The 24333-nt window shown below is 44.9% G+C and overlaps 1 protein-coding gene across 1 annotated transcript in view; it reads left to right on the forward strand.

Annotated features, from left to right (window-relative positions):
* EVC2 (EvC ciliary complex subunit 2) overlaps nt 1-24333 on the forward strand; it is a 193812-nt gene that overhangs the window by 105660 nt on the left and 63819 nt on the right. Inside the window, exons 11-14 of the mRNA XM_044282668.1 lie at nt 7713-7943; nt 9980-10155; nt 15044-15203; nt 18661-19121. Of these exons, the coding sequence (XP_044138603.1) occupies nt 7713-7943; nt 9980-10155; nt 15044-15203; nt 18661-19121 (1028 nt within the window). The remainder of the gene's footprint in view (nt 1-7712; nt 7944-9979; nt 10156-15043; nt 15204-18660; nt 19122-24333) is intronic.

The raw sequence follows: 24333 nt of genomic DNA on the forward strand, positions 1-24333 counted from the left end.
CAGTGGATTACCAGATCAACCCTCATATTAACCAACATTAATACATTAATTGTATTACTCATTTCTTTCATCTAAATTAGTCTACCAAACATAACTTTACTTTTGTTTCAAGCATGGGTGTAGTCTAACAAAGTTCCAGGGCTGTGGGGTCAGAGACATTTTCCCTGATTGTAAAAGTTCTCTTTACTTGTCCATCTGGCCCACACCACTATGACAACTTCTCCTCACAACTGCTAAGTTTACTGCCTAGGCATCTTTGACCTCTCGCTTCTGGAGCCCAGCCTCTATAGCAACATAAATTCAGACCTAAGACACCTAAATCGATTCACCTTCCAAACCAGGGCCCTAAATTACTTCAGACCCTAGACCAGACCTAAAGCATTTCACCTTAAGTAATCTTCTTTTGTATATGAACAAGAATCACTGCAAAAAATGCACAAAAATGATACGCAACTGACAATACTAGCCAATTCCACAGGCCGATGTTAAAAGCTGAGAACTTTGCCAATATCTTCCAGTCAGGAACATATCGGAGCCCCTCATGCACCACATCACGGTGTTTCAGTGCGCATTGGGGTCCTACCACTCAACTGCCTGTGGTGTGTGAACAGGGTCTGAACAGTGCAATTAACTCACAGCCAGGCTCTCACATGCCTTCATAGTGGTATCACCAATGCATTGTGAGGTAGAATAAAGCTGTGAGCCGGACCCACAACAGACCATGTGACACAGAAGCTACCAGGTGCAAAAGAACGTTACCAACAAAATAAAGTGGCACATTCCATACACATAAGAACTAAAACTCACTGAAAAAAGTGGCCTAAACTTGTGTAAATGCTCCAAACCCAGACACTGTAGTGTGTCTATAACGACAACGGCAATCTCCAGCAAAAAATGCGTACAATGGAGGATGCCGGGGCGGACCGCATGCACCACAAGAACATCTTACACAAAATTATACATTGTGCAGATGAAAAAATATACATACACAAATCACTGCAAAACATGCACCAAAATTATACGCAACTTACAATACTAGCTAATTCCTCAGGCCAATGTTAAATATATATATATATGAACAAGCCTTAAGTACATGGAACTTGACATACAAGGGTATACTGTAGTGGTAGAACATTCAAATGATGATATAAGGATCTAAGGAAGAGTCTAGGACCGTGATGGCTAACCTCTGGCACTCCAGCTGTGGTGAAACTGGGCTGGCCTACTTTCTGTTCAACAACATGTGTGCAGAGCTGGTACTGCCTTTTGGGCAAAGAAATTACTGCTTGGGACTCTCCACCTTGGCTTGTCACAAGCCATCAGTTCTCTGAAAGGTGCAGAGTCCACCACTTGGAGAAGGGAGAGAATGCAGTACCAGTAACTTGGCCAGGACCACGTTCATCTTCTGCGCCGTTGGATGAGTGCATGTGTACTGTTATCTTTTTGCAATTGCTTCGATGATCGATTGCTGACGAAATGCCTGATGGGGAGTAGGAGAAGGAGGAGCAGGAGCATAAGGACCAGTAGATGATGGGAAGGAAAGACAGCTTTTTTTTGGCTGAGGTGGTGGAGCCTTAACTGCAGGAAAAGGGTTGTAGGACACTGGGTAATGCAGCGTTCGCTGAGGCAGGCTGGACCACTATATCAGAGCCACAGTTCTCCCAGGCCACTTTATGGTGACGCTGCATGTGTTGACGCAGGGCTGTGGTGCCAACATTGGCACCCTGGCCACGCTTTACCTTCTGCCCACAGATTCAGCAAATGGCCATGTTCACTTATTCTGGCGACACTCCACGCTGACTGCCTGCTACCACTGCTTCTGTGGACTCCTGCACCACTACTTTCCGGGCAGGTAGGCTCCTGCGAAGCGGGCGGTCTACCCAAGGCTCGTTTGGCTCCTGACCTCGCACTGCTGCCACCCTGCTGACTCACGGCCACGCTACCACCTTGCTGGCCCAGCCTGCCTCACACGCAAGCTGCCGCCCTCATCTTCTGATGATGATGATGATGATTATGAAGCCCCTTCTTCACTCTGCTCCCAATTGCTATCGGCTACATCATCATCCACTAGTGTCTGCACGTCACTGATGTCCCCCTCAACTGTCTCAGGGCCAGGAGCCTTGACCACTCACACCAGCTCCCACGCGAAGCGGAGGATCTCTCCTCCAGATCTTGGCTTGGTAGTAGCTGCTGACTGTCCTCTAGAAGCTCGTCTTCGCTGAAAAGTGGAGCCGAGCCTATGGCATATAATACTTCTCACGCTGAGGGAACTGAAAATGACAAAGGTGGGTTCAAGACAGGTGGGGTCGCAGGGCCATGCGAACTAAGCGTCGTGTCAGAGGAAACCACAGACTCTTGGCTGGGGGTACAACAATGAATATAGGACCAGGCACTCAGATATGGAATCAAACGAGATATCTATTTATTGGAGATTGTGCTCCCTAAAATGGCAGTGTAAAATAAATATAAAAAAAATATTAAATACACAAAATAGCAGCAATAGGTATAAATCGCATTAGGTACACAAAATAGCAGCAATGGATATATTCATAAGAGACCGCAATCAGTTCATAATCATCAAAGGGTACGAATGTACTGCAATGTGAAACCGGAATTGGATGGTCGTGGTTTGTCATATTACTTGCTGAAATCACCCTTTCAGGCAGTTGTGTTAGGGCTCTTTCACACCTGCGTTATTGTCTTCCGGCATAGAGTTCCGTCGTCGGGGCTCTATGCCGGAAGAATCCTGATCAGTTTTATCCCAATGCATTCTGAATGGAGAGAAATCCGTTCAGGATGCATCAGGATGTCTTCAGTTCCGGAACGGAACGTTTTTTGGCCGGAGAAAATACTGCAGCATGCTGCGCTTTTTGCTCCGGCCAAAAATCCTGAACATATGCCGCAAGGCCGGATCCGGAATTAATGCCCATTGAAATGCATTGATCCGGATCCGGCCTTGAGCTAAACGTCGTTTCGGCGCATTGCCTGATCCGACGTTTAGCTTTTTCTGAATGGTTACCATGGCTGCCGGGACGCTAAAGTCCTGGCAGCCATGGTAAAGTGTAGTGGGGAACGGGGGAGCAGTATACTTACCATCCGTGCGGCTCCCGGGGCGCTTCAGAGTGACGTCAGGGCGCCCCACGCGCATGGATGACATGATCGCATGGCACGTCATCCATGCGCATGGGGCGCTCTGACGTCATTCTGAAGCGCCCCGGGAGCCGCACGGACTGTAAGTATACCGCTCCCCCGCTCCCCGCTCCTACTATGGCAACCAGGACTTTAAAAGCGTCCTGGCTGCCATAGTAACACTGAACGCATTTTGAAGACGGATCCGTCTTCAAATGCTTTCAGTTCACTTGCGTTTTTCCGGATCCGGCGTGTAATTCCGGCAAGTGGAGTACACGCCTTTAAAGGGTGATCAGTCCTGTACGTTGCTCCTACCAGAGGTATCAGGCAGACAGTGCATAGGTAAACAGTCACAGGAACTTGAGGTATCAAACAGACACAGTGCAATATTATGTCAAGGTGGCGTCCCACCTACTAAACGCAACTGTACCACATTTACCTATGTCCAGCTGGTGTCTTCTTATCCTTATGGAGACTTAAGATGTTCGTATTGAAACAGACGCCAACTGAATGTCCGCTCACGTGTCTTGCTGAAGCTCATGTGACCGGAGCTTTTAGACGGAGGTTCCTTTAGCGATCGCCGGCCTCCAACACGGCCGTTAAACTTTAGAATTCAGGGGAACCGCTATGCCAGCATGCCGGTACAAGGTATAAACCATACGCGTTTCGGAGTGACCCCTTCCTCAGTGGTAACCATGAAGTGCTTCCCCACATCCTTTTATATTGGATTATAGCAAAAGCTAAAATCTGAACTGGAGTCAAATAACCCCATGGAGGTATAGAAGACCCGGATTTTCAAACATTTGAGTATTTTCATGGTAATGTGGTTTTTCCCCCCCACATTGCGTTTTATATGCCATTGCTGCTTAAATACAACAAAAATAATATTCAATATAAAATTTTGTTAAAAACAAACTTATATTCAGTAATATATCCAATAAACAACCATAGCATTTTATATACCACTATTGATCCGGCAAAAGCAGTAATTTGCTTGTATTGCGGCTAATATTAATGTCCACAACGAATCAATAATGTATCCCCACATTAGATGAAACAAAAAATGAATGGAGGCCCATCGACAAAGGAGACCAAGAAATATAATGTAAAACTGGTCTTCCATTATGTCGAGGGGCGCCCAATCACAAAAAAACATATAACTCCCAATCTGCATTCTACCCATTCGGGGTTAATAAGCCAAAATCAAATATAAACTTGGATTCTATTCTTGATATCTTCTTAATCAGATCACCTCCTCTCCAATCTGATGCCACATTTATCAATGCTGTGTAAATGAGGCCAGTAGGATCTTTGTTGTGGCATGATTTAAAATGCTTGGAGACAGTGTGATTCTCATAACCTCTGCGTATGTTGGCTACATGTTCCGAGATCCTCTTTTTTAGACATCTCTTGGTGCGGCCAACATACAGTTTTTTACAAGGACACATTAACAGATAAATCACATTCTTACTGTTACATGTCAAGAAAGTTTTTATTTCATGTGAATAACCATTACTGGTTGAAATAACTTTCAAGGTTTTCCTAGGGAAGCTTGTTATCTTACAATTGGAGCAGGAATTGCACCTAAAAACCCCTCAAAGCACAGCCAATGATTGTTCCTTACTCTATTGGGTAATTTTACTGTGGGTGCTTGTCACGGATGTAGTAGGGGAGAACACCAAAAGACAACAAGACGGAAAGGAAAAGACACTAGGCCTCACCGCTAGGGAAGGAAAAGGGTCACCACCTATGAAACCCTGCTCCTGGCCCGTATTCCTATCCGTATGGGCACCTCTCAATGGTAGAGATGCCTGGTGGCCCTCAGATGCCCTAGACTTAATGACAGGGCAGAGACAACCGGCTCCTTCCCTGGTGAAGGAACCAGCGTCTCACTGAAGCCTAGTAAACAACAGGGGGGGGGGGGGGGGAGGAATACAAAACACAACAAGCAGAACACTTAAAGAGGACCTTTCACTGATTATGACACTGTGAACTGAGCATACAGACATGGAGAGCGGCGCCCGGGGATCTCACTGCACTTACTTTTATCCCTGGGCGCCGCTCCGTTCTCCCGCTATGCCCTCCGGTATCTCTGGTCACAAAGTTATGGTAGGCGGAGTCTGCCATTGTTCTGCTGTAGCGCTGGCCAATCGCATTGCAGAGCTCACATCCTGGGAGAAAATAACCTCCCAGGCTGTGAGCTCTGCGCTGTGATTGGCCAGCGCTAGAGCAGAACAAGGGCAGACTCCGCCTACCATAACTTAGAGACTGAAATCTCTGCCTACTATAACTTAGTGACCGGAGATACTGGAGGGCATAGCAGAAGAACGGAGCGGCGCCCAGGGATAATAGTAAGTGCAGTGAGATCCCCAGGCGCCGCTCTACATGTCTGTATACTTAGTTCACAGTGTCATAATCGGTGAAAGGTCCTCTTTAATAAGGATGATGGATGATCAGGACTTCAACTAGAACCACACTCCAGCTCTTCCAACACCAAATGAAGCTATCCAGAGCAAGGAGTGATGGGTGAAGTCAAACTAAATAGGGGGAGGTAAAGGTCACATGATCCACACCTGAACAGGAGGTGTGGACATAAGAAACACACAGACAAAGTGAAACCAAAAGATGCTGTCAGATCACTGATGAGCAGATAATCTTTCAGACCTTCTCAAACCTGTCACCGGTGTGACAGTGCTATTTTCAAACCTAAATTGTTTGCCAGTGTGTACACTATATTTGGTCTTACTGGTATCAATGGTCCTATAACTTTATCTTTTTGTAAGAAGGACCAATGCCTTATAATGATGTTCTAAATTATTTTTTATACTGGGTGTTGAAGGGTAATATAATCTGCAACCCCTCACATGACATTGGGTAATCATATGGCTGAACTGAACCTTCGACAAAAAATTCCTTGCAGTCCAAATCTCTGCCCTTATTCAGAGCTTTATCAATACAGTCGCTCGGATATTTTTTTTATCAATGAACTGTTGTTTTAGAACTTCGGCCTCTTTCTCAAACATATCATCCATTGTGCAATTTCTTTTGAGGCTTCTAAACTGACTCATAGGTACATTTAGCAACCACCTGGGGAGGTGGTAGCTGGAGTGTAAAATGAAGTTGTTTCTGGCTGTGGGCTTATAATATGTGCTACAATTAATTTTATCCAGATTAATATACATTTTTAAATCCAAAAAAATCATTACTAGTCTTGCTGGTTTTTGCTGTAAAATGGAGATTCAGGTCATTGGAATTTATATTACATAGAAAGGAACTCAATGTCGATTCTGATCCTCTCCAAATAATAATAAAAAAACATAATCTATGTGCCGCCTCCAAAGCACCAGATCCGCCCCCAACATTGGCAGGATAACTCTTGGCTGGGGGGTCTGATGTCACTTGCGACGAAGTAGAAGACCGAGTAAACCGAGTTGCTGGTCAAGAACCGACTGCTAGATGACACTGGGAGTTGTCACTGTGAATCCTGCTGCCACCCCCCCCCCCCCCCCTTCTTCTGCTGCTACTCCTGCCTGCGCCAGAAACATTTTGGCCACTGTCCGTTCCCTTTGAAGGGCCTGTCAAATGTCTGTCTGACATACTGTAAATTAAAAGAATTAAATTAAAAGTAAATAAATACAACCTAAAAATGGCTGTATGACCATGTCATTTCACCGCAGAACGGCTAATAAGACTTACTTATATTTCCTCTTAATACACCCCAAAAATGGCTGTATGACAATGTATTTTCACTGCAGAACGACTAATAACTCGTACAGCACTTATATTTCCTATTGATACACCCCAAAAATGGCTGTATAACTGTGTAATTTCACCGCAGAACGGCTAATAAGATGTACTTATGTTTCCTATCAATATACCCAAAAATGTCTGTATAACTGTGTAATTTCACTGCAAAACGGCTAATAAGATGTACATATATTTCCTATTAATACACCCAAAAAAGGCTGTATCAAAATGTAAATTCGCTGCAAAACGGTTAATAACATGTACTTATATTTCCTATTAATAGACCCCAAAAATGGCTGTTTCACAATGTAATTTCACCGCAGAACAGCTAATAACACGTACTTGTATTTGCTATTAATACACCCCAAAAATGGCGGTATCACAGTGTAAATTCACTACATGGCATTGTGGGTGATCCCTCGTTCGCAGAGTTTTTAGCTCCATGTTCTAACATGTGCATCACCCATTTTAGGAAAATCGACTTTGGGAAGAAAAGCGCGAGAAAAATCGACTTTGGGAAGAATCAAATTTTTCCTGAAATTCCGATCAAATTCTACTTCGTCAGCTTCGATTCGCTCATCTCTAGACATTGTCTTGATGTGGTGTGGGAATAACTCTCTCTTTTCTATTTAAGCTTCCCAGATACACAGGTATAGGGGACCCCCTTCAGCGTTGACGGTCTATTAGATATATACTATCACTGCAGCAACCATGACGGCTGCTATGGGGCCCACTTGTAAGCAGCTTTGGTGGACTTTTTTGGCAAATGTGCAACTGAATGGCTTTTATAGTGTATCTGGAAGACTTTGTCCCATATCTCTTCTTATCTCTCACAGGCTATGGTTGAATACAGATCGCTTCTTGACAAGTTCCATGGCCTTGAGAAGACCGAAATGAAGAGGACGCTTTTATATAGGCAAGAAGAGGAGTTTGCAAAGTCTATCAGACAACTGAACGTCACTCAAAGATCTGACCTCCATAAAATGTTCTTTGACCAAGTATCAAGTTTAGTGAAGACTAAACCTGAAATGCAGAGAACGCTGACTGAACACTATCTGAAGACCCAGGTAAATTATGTGAATTCTATATATTGATTTTAGTGAAGGAACCATAAGAAAAAATATAATATTATTCCACTTAAGCTGATGCCTGTACAGAACATAGACCAGTGGCACCTTCATCTCCGTGCCACAGTCTCCCTAGGCTTACTCTAACTGAACAGACGCTAGAGATGCTCAATGATGGGCTTTTGACTGCAGATTGGTGTACTCTCAATACTCTAAGGGTCCATTCACACGTCCGTCGAATGGGTCCGCATCCGTTTCCGCATCCGCATTTCCAGTCCGCGGCTCCGTACTTCCAGTCCGCGGCTCCCCCGAAAAATGGAACATGTCCTATTAAGAATAGGCATTTCTATAGGGGTGCCGGCCCGGTGTATTGCGGATTTACACGGCCGTAGTGCAATACACTACGGACGTGTAAATGGACCCTTACTGAGACAGCTTACTTAAAGTCTTCACTTCAGATATAATAAACACAGTGATGTCACAGTACAAAAATAATAAACACCATGAAGTAACAGTACAGGGATAATAATCAGTAATGTCACAGTAAAGTTATAATAAACACTGAGATGTCACAGGACAGAGATAATAAACATTGTGATATCCCTGTACAGTAATAATGAACGCAGTGATTTCACACTACAGGGATAATAAACACAGTGATGTCACAGTACAGAGATAATAAACACAGTGATGTCACAGTACAGGGATAATAAACACAGTGATGTCACAGTACAGGGATAATAAACACAGTGATGTCACTGTACAGGGATAATAAAAACAGTGATGTCACAGCACAAAGATAATAAACACAGTGATGTCACAGTACAGGGATAATGCACACAGTGATGTCACAGTACAGGGATAGTAAACACAGTGATGTCACAGTACAGACATAATAAACACAGTGATGTCACAGTACAGGGATAATAAACACAGTGATGTCACAGTACAGATAAACACAGTGATGTCACAGTACAGAGATAATAAACACAGTGACGTCACACTACAGGGATAATAAACACAGTGATGTCACAGTACAGGGATAATATACACAGTGATGTCACAGCACAGAGATAATAAACACAGTGATGTCACAGCACAGAGATAATAAACACAGTGATGTCACAGCACAGAGATAATAAAGACAGTGATGTCACAGTACAGGGATAATAAACACAGTGATGTCACAGTACAGGGATAATAAACACAGTGATGTCACAGCACAGAGATAATAAACACAGTGATGTCACAGTACAGAGATAATAAAGACAGTGATGTCACAGTACAGGGATAATAAACACAGTGATGTCACAGTACAGGGATAATAAACACAGGGATGTCACAGTACAGAGATAATAAACACAGTGATGTCACAGTATAGGGATAATAAACACAGTGATGTCACAGTACAGGGATAATAAACACAGTGATGTCACAGTACAGGGATAATAAACACAGCGATGTCACAGTACAGAGATAATAAACACAGTGATGTCACAGTACAGGGATAATAAACAGTGATGTCACAGTACAGGGATAATAAACACAGTGATGTCACAGTACAGGGATAATAAACACAGTGGTGTCACTGTACAGGCATAATAAAAACTGTGATGTCACACTACAGGGATAATAAACACAGTGATGTCACAGTACAGGGATAATAAGCACAGTGATGTCACAGTACAGGGATAATAAGCACAGTGATGTCACAGTACAGGGATAATAAACACAGTGATGTCAGAGTACAGGGATAATAAACACAGTGATGTCACAGTACAGGGATAATAAACACAGTGATGTCACAGTACAGCGATAATAAACACTGATGTCACAGTACAGGGATAATAAACACAGTGATGTCAGAGTACAGGGATAATAAACACAGTGATGTCACAGTACAGCGATAATAAACACTGATGTCACAGTACAGGGATAATAAACACAGTGATGTCAGAGTACAGGGATAATAAACACAGTGATGTCAACAATTTGTAAGATAACTCTTTGTATCTTTGTATTTTGTGTGTCCTCAGGAAGAGACGGAGGATCTTCTAGATTTCCTGCATGCTACCAAAAAATATCACATGAACAAAAGACTTGCTGCCCGAAAGCACTTGTTATACGGCCTCCAGCTCGGTGACAGCCGCTCTCGATGCCTATTGAATTCTGCAGCTACACAAATTGCAAACCTTATTAACAGGACTGAAAGGTAAAGATGACAGTTTTCGGCTGTGTCGGGAGGGATAAATGAAAGCAAACTGTTACTCATTGTTGCAGGATGATGTGCAGGAGTCGGAGCATTTATGGTTTTGTGCAAATGTTAGCGTCCACACAGTAGTAAACTTTGAAGACAAAATGTGCAAAGCTTTGGCTATGCTGTATCTGCGTCGTAGGCACCTTCGTCTCAAGACAGAATAGCACAGCGGTAAAATACTGGGCTCCTGAAAAGAACCCTGACCGACCCCATTGTATTTAATGGGGTCCATTGGGTGGTCTTAGTTTTAATCAAATACATAGATACAGTCCTGTCATATTGCTGTCCTTAGAATGGGACAGAAAAAACTGAAAGAAATTGGGGTGGGGTGGGGGGGGGGGGGGATTACTTAATCTATATACAGAGTTTTTTATTATCTATGTTAAATAAAGTGCAACAGATACAGATTAAAATCACAGGTATAACTTTAAAAGGGTTGTCCCAACATTTATTTATTTATTTTTCACTTATATAGCGCTACTATATTCCGCAGCACTTTACAGACATTAGCATCCAACTGTCCCCAATGGGGCTCACAATCTAAAGTCCCCATCAGTATGTATGCACACAAACACAGGAAGAACGTACAAACTCCATGCAGATGTTGCCCGTGGTCAGATTCAAACCTAGGACCCCAGCGCTGCAAGGCACCAGTGCTAACCACTGAGCCACCGTTGTAATTCAGCATGTAAAACCTTTTTTAAAAAATGCTCTGGTTGTGAGATATTCTCTTTGCCTGAATATAATGGCGCCCCCTCTTGTTCTATCTGCACAGTAATGTTTATATCCTGCTTTTGAGCTGAATGAGCAGGCCACACATGCTCCGTTCCATCCTTCAACTGCCACCGACCTGATGCTACTGATATAAGCTGTGACAGTTAAAGGGAGAGAACTGCAGCAGCAAGGACACACCCCCGTGAAATGGACATGTCCTCCTGGAAAGTAGACGCCCCTTGAGCTGCCAACCTGAAGAGAACCTGGCAGAGCAATAAATGCAGAGATGTACATGATGATGTACAGGGCTGGTTCTAGCTTCGTTAGAAATATATTGTCATGTACCATATAATGTCTAATTTTATTTTTTTACATTAAAAAGTTACTAACTTTTCACTAAATGTTTGATATTTCATAGAGACATATTAAAAGTTGGGATCAGTAGGGGTCTGAATACTGAGACCCACACAATCCCTAGAACGAGGGGAGAGAAGCGCGCACATATTGCGCTCTCTCTCTTTGCTGCTGAAGACGGAATCAAGACGGGCCCATAGACTTCTATGGAGCCCGTTTTGTGAAGGAAGGAGAGAGAGTGCGATATGCGCACGCTTCTCTCCTCTTGTTCTAGGTATCGGCTGGAGTCTCAGCGCTCAGACCTCCACTATTCGCAATTTTTGATATGACTCTATGACATATCTAAAGTTTTGTGAAAGGTTAGTTGAAAAGTTTAGTGATCCTTTAACCATGGAGTAACCAACCTCTTTAAGGGGGTGCGAGGCTGCAATCACAACTGAGCCCTGGTACCCTAGTGGGCTCAAAGACCCTTCTTCCACCTGTCGGCAGACAATACAGTAAAACATCCACCACTAGAGTCTCATCAGATGGTTACTGTCTACATACATTTTGTAGTAAACCCTTAAGCTCCCTCTAGTGGTAGCTACAGACAGACAGAATGTAATCATTGGTGTCTACATATGCAGAGGGTGTGGAGTTCTGCAACCCAAAAACATTACCTTGACATCTATAAAGATATATTAAGAAATGAATAATGTTATATCCTATACTGGTTCTTGGGAATCTAATGTCAACCGCTGGTCGGGACCTGAACTTGCACCTGCCGGCATGAACCAGAATGGCGGTACATTGAGGGTGCGATGAGCTGCGTCCCTTTTGGTTTTTCCTTGACGGTCACTTTAATTCTTTAATATAATCAGGGGCACATTGGAAACTTAAAGTGGACCTGGAAAAAAAATTAAAAGGGGCCCCATATTGTAGGAGTGTCTAAATTGACTGGAGGTGGGGTAACATAAGTAGGAGGGGTCAGCAATACTATAGCTTGAGATACCATATACCACAGTGCAGCACAATATATTGCCCCAAAAGCTGTCCCTCTGTGTTGGCCATCAATAGCTACCATTTTCTGTTCTCCTCCTCCTCCAGTCGTCTCTGATTAAGATATGGAGCAGGGGGCTTAGGAAGTGAGATGCTGGCCATAGTTGAATTCAGGAGGACATGTGCGGTTACTGGCTGGGTACATGAGTACTTAATTTTCATAGCATTAATTACCACTGAAAGCTCATTATCGGCTCACCGGCATATAAGGTCTATGGCACAGCCTATACTTCTTACATTTGGCCCCAGAATTAGGGTACATTCACACGACCGTATTATTTTATCCGCATCCATTTCGCCTTTTGTGGAATAGATGCGGATCCATTCATTTCTATGGGTGAATAAAATGTGCGGACAACGTTCAGTATGTTGTCCGCATCGGTGTTTCCGCATTTCTAGTCTGCAAAAATATAAAGCTTGTCCTACTATTGTGTGCACAGATCGGTCCGCAGCCCCATTCAAGTCAATGGATCCACAAATTGCTGATGCAATACGGAATGGTTTCCGTATGTCATCCGTTTTTTGCGGATCCGTTTCCATAAGGCCTTAATAATTATTTTTTTCTCTATCTTTTTTTTTCTTCCATTTTTTGCGGACCATAAAAAAACGGAAGACATACGGAACACAAACGGAAGTCACCTGTTCCGCAAAATGCGGACACGCGGTTCCGTTATTTGCAGACCGCAAAACGGAAAGGATAACACACGGTCGTGTGAATGTACCCTTACTGTAATTGGCTTCCTACCTCTTTATAGGGACCCTCCAAATATATTAGTTTATGTCTCTTTGATATCTTCAGATTTAGATAGACTCGGGTTACCACACTGAATCCTCGCTCTTTCCTTCTATTCACTCCATGCAAGGTGACATTAATCTTTCGAGCTGACAGTCTGTAGAAAATAATACATTATCTGTCTTTCTTGTACCCACCTGACGGAATTCTTCAGGTCACGTGGCTTAGCGAGAACTGAACCGGGTCAAAGTTATATATTCATTCTGTCACGAAAAGGACAGCTGTGGGAATTAACTTGTCCTCAAACTAGAAAAAAAAAACACAATGTAATCTGGGTCTGTGGAACAGAAAACTAATCCAGCAGAACAGTTTAAATGAAAAGATCATGTATGAAAGGTTGAGTAAATCTTTATTTGCATTGTGGTCTGAAGGCCTCCTGAGTTTTAGTCATTTAATTGATGTATCTGTAGATGGCTTTATGGTCCAGCCCCATGGAGTCTGTATCCAAGTCTCCAAGTCCACATAAGCAGTAATATAAAATGTACTGTGAAATTAATTTAAGGGGTTCTATAATAACAGATGAAAGGGGTTCTTTATTGACAGTTGTGGGTCCCACAAAGCCACCTCAATTACATAGAACTCACCTGCAGTAGAAAGTTTGTAATATACTTACCGTTCTGAATTTGTGTGGACCGACCTCAAACAAACCTGGTGACATGACACTCTTCTGATAATCCAGCTTCTGCAGACGTAACGTTCTTTACCAGGTATCGGGATGGATTCAGGAGTAAAATACCCCAGTATTATTATTTATTATTAAAGCACTATTCATTCCATAGAGCTGTACATATGATAAGGGGTGTACATACATAATACAGACAATTGCACTAAGCATGGACAAGATGAGTTACAAACTGGTACAGGAGGAGAGAGGGCCCTGCCCGTGAGGCAGTACAGGGGGTATCTGCAAATGGTTCGTAATTTTATGTTTTATAATGCTATGTATTGTACTCAGCATATCTATGCATCTTGTAGGCACAACTAGGGTTAACTAATCCTGACCCAGCCCTCTTAGGAGCACAGGGTGTGGGATGGCTCCAGCCCTAGCTCTAGGATCTTTTATGCAGAATGAGGGAGAGCTTGAAGAAGGAGGAAGCCGTCACCATGTGCTTCTCAAAAACCTAAAATTTCAGAGACTCGCAGTTCTCTGCATGTTCTTGGAGAAAGTAAGATCTATAAAATTTGAGAATGTGCATGGCCGAGCAAGGAGTCAGGTTAGCAAGTAAACCTGCTGCTTCAGCTATTCCAGACTTTGCTGCTGTGGAGAGATGACGAGTTAAGACACCCTACACACTTGGACACGATTTGGCCCATCATAGTCATTTGGTCCTGCACACTGCAGTGTGAATTGCAGGCATAATTGCCAAAGTACGGTCACCAGCCAGAGATTCTACAGAGGGAGACTTTAGCAAGGAAATGCTTCTAGAAGGCCATAATTCCCAGCTTTGCCCAAAAGCCATACACTGCTATCTGGAAAAGGGGTTGTACTGTGTACAGATGAGACTGTGTTTCCTTGTTGGGTGTACTACAACTCACATTTTGCACTACAGTAAACAGTGATGTTTATTCTGTTTAAAGATGGCCTGGTTTACTTACTCCTACCACACCATACGCTGTAGTCAGAGCCACTACACCCCCTCCCCCCATCCTCCGCTCTGGCTCCTCAAGGGCTTGCTGCAGGTAATAAAATAGTTCTGGGCACGTCCATTGCAGAAGTGATATCCCAGAAGATGCCTAAAGTGTGCTCTTTTGTCATCTGTTGAGTCTGTAGGACCATTTGGTATGTGTGCTAAGAGCATATCCCAGCACATAAGGCAAACATACAAACTAAATGTAGTAGGAACATAGCCTAAGTTGTACAAGAATACGTTTCCAGGTGGGGAGGATGTACGTGTAGCTAATTTGGTAATATTGCCTATTAAATGTACAGGATGTGTTTTCCAGGGCCGGGCACATAAGTGACTCTCAGGTACAGATGTTATTGGAGAAGGCTCAGGCAGAAGTTCTTAAAGTGAAGCAGAAGTTAGAAAGCGCTCTGAAACAAGAAACACGGAAAATGTACCAGAAATCAAGCAACAAGAGAAGCCGCCACATTGCACAGAAGGTAATTATTGAAGGCTTTTATACATTCTGCAGTTAACAGTTAAATTTCACATTAGATTAAAGGCTATGAACACCGTCAGGGGCAATTTTTTATGATTGCATTTTACTAATTTTGGGCTTAAAATAATTTTTTAAGTGGCTATTTACTAGAAAATGTCAGCAGTTTTTGTTCTATAGGGTTAGATTTCAGCCTATTTGCAGAGTAACTTGCTTTCAGTTTCAGATTGCTGCTCTGTTGGCTGCATGTATAGCCATTATTTCTGAATTCCTGACAGCTTGTAACAGCGGTAGCTGTCCGCCGATGATCCCCTGCTTACCGCCGTGGTCCCGGGCTCCATGTTCAGTGATGATTTGCTGCCGGTGTTTCCCATTCACCTCTGCAGTCCTGTGCCCTGTCCTTGCATGCATCGTCTGTTCTGGAATCCGGTGCACGGTTTCCTTCCAGTCCTGGGCACAGCAGGCTTTCTGCTTGTTCCCTGTAGCACTTCCTTAAGGGCCGGCATGCGTCACTTCCTGTGATTTATGGGTTTAGCACATGTAATCGTGCTGACCAATCCCAGCCACCCTGCACTTATTTAGTGGTCCAGCCCCCTTCCCAGGTGCCTGAGCGTCAGAGGTCCTTGTGTCCTACAAAGGTTGCTTGCATTCTTGTATACTTGACCTGTGCTTGTATTTCTGGACTCCGCTACCTGTTTGATCCTTACCTGCTTGACTTGACTCTGTTGACAACCCAGATTGCCTGACCTGTGCTGCCTGCCCTGACCCATTGCTTGTTTGACTTCGCCTCTGCCTCATCCTTCAGTCCTGCACTGTTGCTCCTGATTATGATTCGATCTGCTGACTACGACTGTACCTCTGGTACCTCCTAGTCCATCTGGACCAGCTGCCATGTGTGCCAATTGTCCTCAAGAGGTAACAACCTGGTGTTACCCTTGGGAAAGTCTCAGGGATATTGTGAAGAACAAGGGGGTCATTTAGACAACGCCCATAGAGGAGCTAGGCACAGTGGGTTCACACCTGCTGGTTCGTGGCACAGCTCTTACTTTGTCTGGGCACTATATTATGTATGCCACCACTTGTCAAGTGGCAGCACTGCTTTGTTCATTGCCTAATTTCTAGACATCTTATGGCATCTGTAGCTCAATAAGATACCGTTCAAACATCCACCTTTTACATTCTCATGAGCTCTGAAGGAAAATTGCAATTTTGAATTTGCATGCAACGTCTTGCTATAGGGAATTCATCCTGGGGCGTAATAGCGCTCATTTGCATTTTAACAGTTTGGCACTATTAATGAATAAATATAGGCGCACAGTGAATCATTGATGCTGGAAATCTCGGGGTAAGTTTTGCTTTTTTTTCATCTAAAAATAGTTTTCCATTTCCATCTTAATCCTTCCCTTTGGAAAGAGAAGATGGCATTGCGTTTGTGAAATTCAGAGCCCAAATATTATCTGATTAATTGGCTTGTAATGTTTATAACATCCATTGTAAAGACGCTGATGAGAAAATCTGTTACTGGATGACAGCAGATTGTTTTTTGTAGTCTGACTGGTATTTGTAAGGGATCTGAAAATTGCCTTTTTGTGTCTGCTTTTCAAATTCCATTAGTATGTCGAAATGTGACGCGAGGATAAATCTAATGAAGGAAAGGGAATACTGATAAGTACAGTGGAGCAGTAGACATGGAGTTTTAAGATAGCTCTCCAGATAATATGAAACTACAACCCCCAACATTTTCTGACAGTTCCATAGCATGCTGGTCATCATAGTTTCACATTATGTAGGGGGCTGTGTATACCCCAGGGGATATTAGGCATGTCATACTGTTCCCATGCTGTTCCATAATATGTGTATAATCAAAGCCTTGTGGTTAATTTAATATAATATATTTACTTGCCTAAAAACCTGGGGAAATGGTAATGCATTTCACTGCATTGAAACCAATTTAAAGGAACACTCCAGGCAAAATTGATACTGTGCTATGCCTAGGGGGTGGTATATGAAACGGGGATGCCCAAAATACCAAGGGCAAAAGTGAAGCACCACCTCATTAAAGGGGTTCTGCACTTTCATTTAACTGATGATCTATCCTCTGGATAGATCATCAGCTTCTGATCGGCCGGGATCAGACACCCAGGACCCCCGCCGATCAGCTGTTTGAGAAGGCAGCGGCGCTCCAGCAGCGCCGCGGCCTTCTCACTGCTTACCGCCGGGCCGCCGGCCCACTGACGTCACGACTAGTATTAACTAGCGTGGGCGCGGCTAAGCTCCATTCAAGTGAACAGAGCTTAGCCCCGCCCATGCTAGTTGATACTAGTCATGACGTCAGTCGCCCGGCGGCCCGGTGGTAAACAGTGAGAAGGCCGCGGCGTTGCTGGAGCGCCGCTGCCTTCTCAAACAGCTGATCGGCGGGGGTCCCGGGTGTCGGACTCCCGCCGATCAGATGCTGACTATCTATCGAGAGGATAGAGCATCAGTTAAATGAAAGTGCAGAACCCCTTTAAGCCCTGCAGTAGACATAACACAGTGTATCAATAATGGCTGTTATATTGGCGGCCATTCTGCTCCTCTGATCAGGTATTGGCACTGCCTTACTTACCCTGTTGCTGCTCCTGCCTCCGCTCCCCCACAGACCAGTATGAGAGAGAGTGTCACCACTGCCGCCTGTTACTGGACTGTTTGTAATGTTGCAAGAACAATGCCTCTCATTAAACTATTGTGTTGACCTGCCTTTTATTCAGTAAAGTTGACCGTGTGACCACATTGAACTGTGTCCGCCTCATTTTCTTGCAAAACGTATAACTGAATTGACAGCCAAGTGATGCTATTCCCCTTGTCAATAGGATATGTCCCTACACAGTCTGACACTGGTGGCACTAAAAGGACCTTGTTAGAATTTGTAGGGGCCCAATTCATCAGCTAGAGGATTGGTAAAATCCAGTTGTTAATTTATTCATACATTTTCAGTAGTAATAACCGAGAAACAACACAATGCAGACTTCTATGAAAACATGTTCTAGAATCATTTTTTCAGACAAATCAGGAGACTCGTCAGGTCCATTTACAGGTAAACATGCCAAAGAGATGGACCTTACAACATCTATTGGCATCAGTGAGAAGTGGGAACCATGGTCAGACTTCCCCTCTCTGCTTTTCCTATCGATTTTGTGAATCCCTAACTTCACAATTATGTCAGTGCTTAAATAGTCGGGCCTACTAAGCATTGTGCCTCTGTAACAGCTGTCAGATTTCTAATCCTCTCCTCGAAGAGGTGGGTCAGATAGAACCAAGTGAGTTGGCATGCAAGCCAGGTCCTAAAAGAGGTACCTCTGGTACTGCTCTGATGGCCACAGCCTGTCACAAATTGTCACAATGTTTCCTTTTACCTATCTTTACCTATTGTTTTGTGTGTGATCATCTGATACTTAGTTACTCTGCTTTTTTTTCCTTTGTAGCTAAAGGAGCAGAAGAAGGAGCTAAGCGGAGTGCAGGAGGTCTGTAAATACTCCAAGGAAGTGCCGCCCTACTTGGAACATTGGGTAAAGCTGTTTGCTAATCATTGCCGGGAGCTTGAAGAACTCTATGAAAAGCTGGATAATGATGCCACCGATGAATTAAAGGAGATTAAATACAGCCTGACCGAGAAGGCGATTGAAGATCTCAGACACGTCCAGAGTGATGTAATTATCCAAGAAATGTTAAAACTCAGTGTGCCCAGACTGCATCTCCAACAAGTGCTAGACGAGCACAAAAGAGAGACGGCACTCCTAGCTCAGCAGCTAGAGAAGGAGGAAAGTGACAAAGCGGCCGAGTCAAGAGCCTCTCTGGAGAATACCTCGCGGAAACTAGATGATGAATTCAAAGTCAGTCTCAAGGAGCAGAAGAATCTAAGAAACTGGGAACAGCTGTTATTCACGTACGTTTTCCCTATGTTCCCGCTCTTCAAATATAATGCTATAATGTTGCTTTGAAGCATCGTGTTGCATGAGAAATATGTCCATTTTAAAGGGTAGTTCCATTTGTGGAGACACTTTTTATAAAATGGTTTAGGAAATTATATAAATATCAGTTACTGAATATGATGTTTGTGGAAAAGTTACAATGGTGGTGACAAGATAACCTACAGTGCTGCGTGAAATATTTTCTTCCCTAAGTATACACCACAGATGCTTCAGTGGTCACAAGCTTGTGGTGAGGAGTTGATGTGTTGCATGGCAAACTCAGGAATCTTCCCCAGCCTATTAATGGTCACCTAAGAGTATTTAAGGCCCATTCCCAGGGGGAAGATGCCGGAGGAATAGGTGTATCTATCTTGCGTAAGGTGTCCTGTTCTGTTTGTCTGCCCATGTACCACCTCTGTCCCTTTACCTATTCTAACCATCCGCTGTCTGACCCTACTACAGCCTGTTTATTGTATTGACTAGTGTTGGTCGAGCATGCTCTGCTACTCGGCCAATAAATGTGTGGGAAGGTACTGGCGCTTAGTGTAATGCAGTAGCCATGTTGGTTACTGGCATTACAGATTGCGTCATCAGGTGCTATATAGCACCCGATGACACGTGGTTCGGCTCAGTCTTAGTCAGGGAGAGCTGTGCTGTAGGGACAGGAATTGTTTTTTTTTTTTTAGGCAGGGTTTAGTGTTGAAAGGTGTTAGAGACCCAAAAGTCCTTTTAAGGACTATTGTTTTATCTGGCTGCAATATATATTATTAGCGCAACCTGCGCTAAATTGCGTGCAATTGTTTGGCCGCTGCAGACAGCGACATTACCTGCGCTACATCTCCTGTATAATGTTTGCACATCCTAAATATCTGTGACATTCAGTGTAATTTTTTTGCCACTGGTGACTGCGACATTACCTGCGCTACATCTCCTGTATAACATTTGCACATCCTAAATATCTGTGACATTCAGTGTAATTTTTTTGCCACTGGTGACAGCGACATTACCTGCGCTACATCTCCGGTATAACATTTGCGCATCCTAAATATCTGTAATTTATTTGCGCATACACTTACAAAACCTGCACTACTGTACGTGTGACATACTTGCAAGCATATATACCATTTAATATGCTCAAGGTGAGCAGTAAAGGACGGGGAAGTGGCCGTGCTGCCGATGGTGCACGCAGAGGCCATGGCCCTGGGTGTTGTGAAACTGTGCCTGCTGCCAGAGCACAAGAAACACACTCATCTACGATACCCAGCTTCATGTCCCAGTTTGCAGGGCGGCACAGGACACCACTCTCGAAGTCACACCAGTGCAACCAGGTGGTCGGTTGGATTGCAGCAGATAATGCTTCCAGTCTGTTAAGCACCACCCTGTCTTACACAAAGTCCAGTCTCAGTAGCCAAGAGTCTGGTCAACAGAATCCTCTCCCTGATCCTCCTTCCACCCACCATGGAGAGTCTTGGCAAACAAGTGATCCCACACTTGGATATTCCGAGGAGCTCTTTTCATCGCCATTCCTTGATTTGGGCCTCTTGCCAAGCCCGCTTGAAGAGGGTCATGAGGAGATCTTGTGCACTCATTCCCAAACTCTTGAGCATCCACTGTCAGAAGAAGATGACGGTGGGGAACAGCAATTAGTGTTTCACGAGGTGGATGATGATGAAGAGACAGTTGCCAATAAGTCAATGGCAATTAGTGTCTCAAGAGGTTGATGATGAGGATGAGACACAGTTGTCAATAAGTGAGGTTCTTGTTAGGTCAACAAGTCAGGAGGATGACCAGAGTGAGGCAGTGGAAGAGGAGATGGTGGATGATCAAATCACTGACCCAACCTGGGAAGGTGGCAAGCGGAGATAGGACAGCAGTACAGAGGGCTAGGGTTCCGCTGCACCGCAACAGACTGGAAGAGGCAGTGGGGTGGCAAAAGAGAGAAGGCAGGCCACACAAAACAGGCCCGCAACTGTTCCCCAGGTCACCCCCTTGCAGCAATCTCCCTTGCCAAGGGGTATGTGTTCCGCAGTCTGGCGCCTTATTGAGAAAAGTGCGGACGATATAAGAATTGTCATTTGCAACCTGTGCCGTACCAAAATGAGCAGGGGTGTGAACACTAGCAACCTCACCACCACCAGCATGATCCGCCACATGGCATCAAAACACCCTAATAGGTGGGCCGAACGCCTGGGTCCACTATCAGTGTCTGCTGGTTACACCACTGCCTCCTCTTCCCCTGTGTTACGTGCTGGCAAATCCCCTGTCCAAGAGGCAGGCCCGGATGCCTCCCGCCCTGCACCTGGACCTTCGCAAGCACCATCAGCTAGCACATCCACTTCTGTGTCCCAGCACAGTGTGCAGATGTCCATACCCCAGGCTTTTAAACGAAAGTGCAAATATCCAGCCACCCACCCACAGGCCATAGTACTAAATGTGCACCTTTCTAAATTGCTGACCCTGGAAATGTTGCTATTTAGGCTTGTGGACACTGAGGCTTTCCGCAGCCTGATGGCGGAGGCTGTTACTCGTTACTCAGTCCCCAGCCGCCACTATTTTTCCCAGTGTGCCGTCTCCTCCTTACACCAGCATGTGTCCCGTAACCTCACCCGTGCCCTGACTAACGCAGTTCTTGGGAAGGTCCACTTAACGACTGACACATGTACAAGTGCTTTTGGCCAGGGATGCTACATTTCCCGGACTGCACAGTGGGTGAACGTTCTGGAGGCCGGGAGCGAGTCTCAACCTTGAATGGTACAGGTGCTACCGACGCCAACGATTGCGGGCCCTACTTCCATCAGGATTTCCGCCACCACCTACAATAGTGGCTGCAACCCCTCCTTCTCATCCTCCTCCTCCTCCTCAACTTCCACCTCTGAATTCTCATCTTGCAGCACTAGTCAGCTGTAACGGTCAGCAGAGGAAGAGACCGTAGAGCAGGACTCAAGTACAGTGCAGCAGACAAGGAGGCTGAAGTAGAAACCGGCTTTATTAAAAGAGAACTCTAACTGCCGGAGAAGCAGATTTACAATATGAACAGCTTGAGAATTCACAATAAAGATAATGGAAATTTGCATAAAGAACACAAATGAATCACAAACACAAGTACAGACAATAGCAGGCTACTCTCTTCTAGGTAGTCCTATCTGTCCCCGCTACCCGGGGTGCACCTCTACGGTGCACTAAACTAAATCCTATTCCACTATGCCCTAGCTCAGGTTAGCATCAGTGCACTCACAGTTCGGTGTCCGGCACATGCAGGCAGGTACAGTCTGGGTCCCGATCTGGTTGCTTGCTTGCTTGCTTGCTTCAGCGTGGCTCAGCTCTGGCCTCTCTTTGTAGTCTCTGTAACTCTGGTTAGAGATTATCAGCAGCTCTGGACGTGTAATCAGGCAGGGCCTGGAATTCACTCACAGTTCCTCTGGTAAGTGCCTCACACTACAGCAGACAGCACACAGATACTGTGTCACAGCAGGCAGGGAGAAATCGCTCTAATCTTCCCTGTGGATCTCCCTCTCAGTGCACAGCGTCCTTCTTCCTGTGTACTCAGACACCTTCAGCCCAGGCTCTCTGCTTAGCCCGGGAAAAACACTTAACTCCTTGTCCTCTGGAAACAACTCCTCTCACTGTCCTACTCAGCCACAGTGGCCTCTGGTGGCTGGAGGGAAACATGACAGTCTGCTATATATATATGTGTTGGAAATGTTGCTGGATGATCAGGGCTGCCTCTTACATGCCTCGCCACTTAACGGTGGCCGTCCTCGGCCTTGCTATATAGTCCATAGAAATAATGGTTAATGTAACTTTTTATACAGCAGTACAACATTGTCCACAATACATACAGGTGGACCAAATGAACTCATCAGCAGCGTACCTGTTTGGTGGAACCCCTGCAGTAAGCCTACTGGATCTCCGGAGGTCCTGGCTATCTGTTACGACCTGACTCTCTCCACTAGGAACTGCCAGTCTGGATTCATCCACCACAATAGGAGGTTCGGGTGTGTCCGAGGGCCCCTCTCCATTACGGGCTGGCAATGGTTCTGTGACAGTGCTTTCATCACCTGTAACCTGGGAGGCTTCTTCAGTGTTGGGAGCAGTCCACCAGTCTTCACCATAATCTCCATCAGAGATAACAAGTTCTGAGTATGGGGCAGGAGGAGGTGTCCTCTGAACAGGTGCGGGATCTTTGGACCGGCATGGCCGTAACATATTCCTATGTAGAGTCCGTGAAGCAAATTCCTCATTCTCAACCTGCACTTCGTAGACCGGACCATTAGGGTACACTCTCTGGATCACTTTATACGGCTGTACTTCCCAACGCTCACTCAACTTGCCTCTGGGACGTTTCTCTCGTACCAGTACCCGATCCCCAGGCTGCAATGGAACCTCCTGAACTGGAGGACGGTCTGTATGAGCTCTCTCCTGTAACCGCTGACCTGCCAACCGGCGAATGGTCTGGAGACGTCGACGGTGTTCTTTCACCCATGAGGTGGTTGATCGCTCTATTAGGTCTTCTGGCTGTTCTAGGTTTAATTCCACGATCTCTCGACCAGCCCTACCGAACAGTAACATGTATGGGGTGTAACCGGTGGTGGTGTGGACACGATTATTGTAAGCCCAGACTAATTCTGGCAGGTAGTCAGGCCAGTGTGCCCTCTTGTCTTCCTCTAGTGTCCTCAGCATTTGCAGCAATGTGCGGTTAAAGCGCTCACAGGCTCCGTTTCCTTGGGGATGATAAGGAGTTGTCCTGGATTTTTCAATGCCGTACAGTCGATGTAGCTCTTCCATCACTTTTCCTTGAAAGCACGCCCCTTGATCTGAATGGATCCGCTTTGGACACCCATAGACCCGAATGAAGTCTTGACAAATGGCTCGTGCAGCGGACTCGGCCGTCTGGTCCCGAGTTGGGGTGACTACTGCAAACTTGGAGAAGTGGTCGATCATGACCAGGCAATACTGTGGACCTCTTGACGATTGTCCCACAAGAAGATAGTCTATCATCAACACTTCCAGCTGTTCTGTGGTCTGGTTGGACTGTAGGGGTGCTCTCTGTTCTGTACTCTTCGTGAGTTCACACACTCGACACTGTCGGCAAACTTCTTCAACTGTGGCCTCCAGTCGCGGACAATACACATAACGCTGCAGCCACTGGTATGTCTTGACTGGCCCGAAGTGAGCTCCAAACTCATG

This window comes from Bufo gargarizans, chromosome 1 (assembly GCF_014858855.1).
Source record: "Bufo gargarizans isolate SCDJY-AF-19 chromosome 1, ASM1485885v1, whole genome shotgun sequence".
Lineage (NCBI taxonomy): Eukaryota > Metazoa > Chordata > Amphibia > Anura > Bufonidae > Bufo > Bufo gargarizans.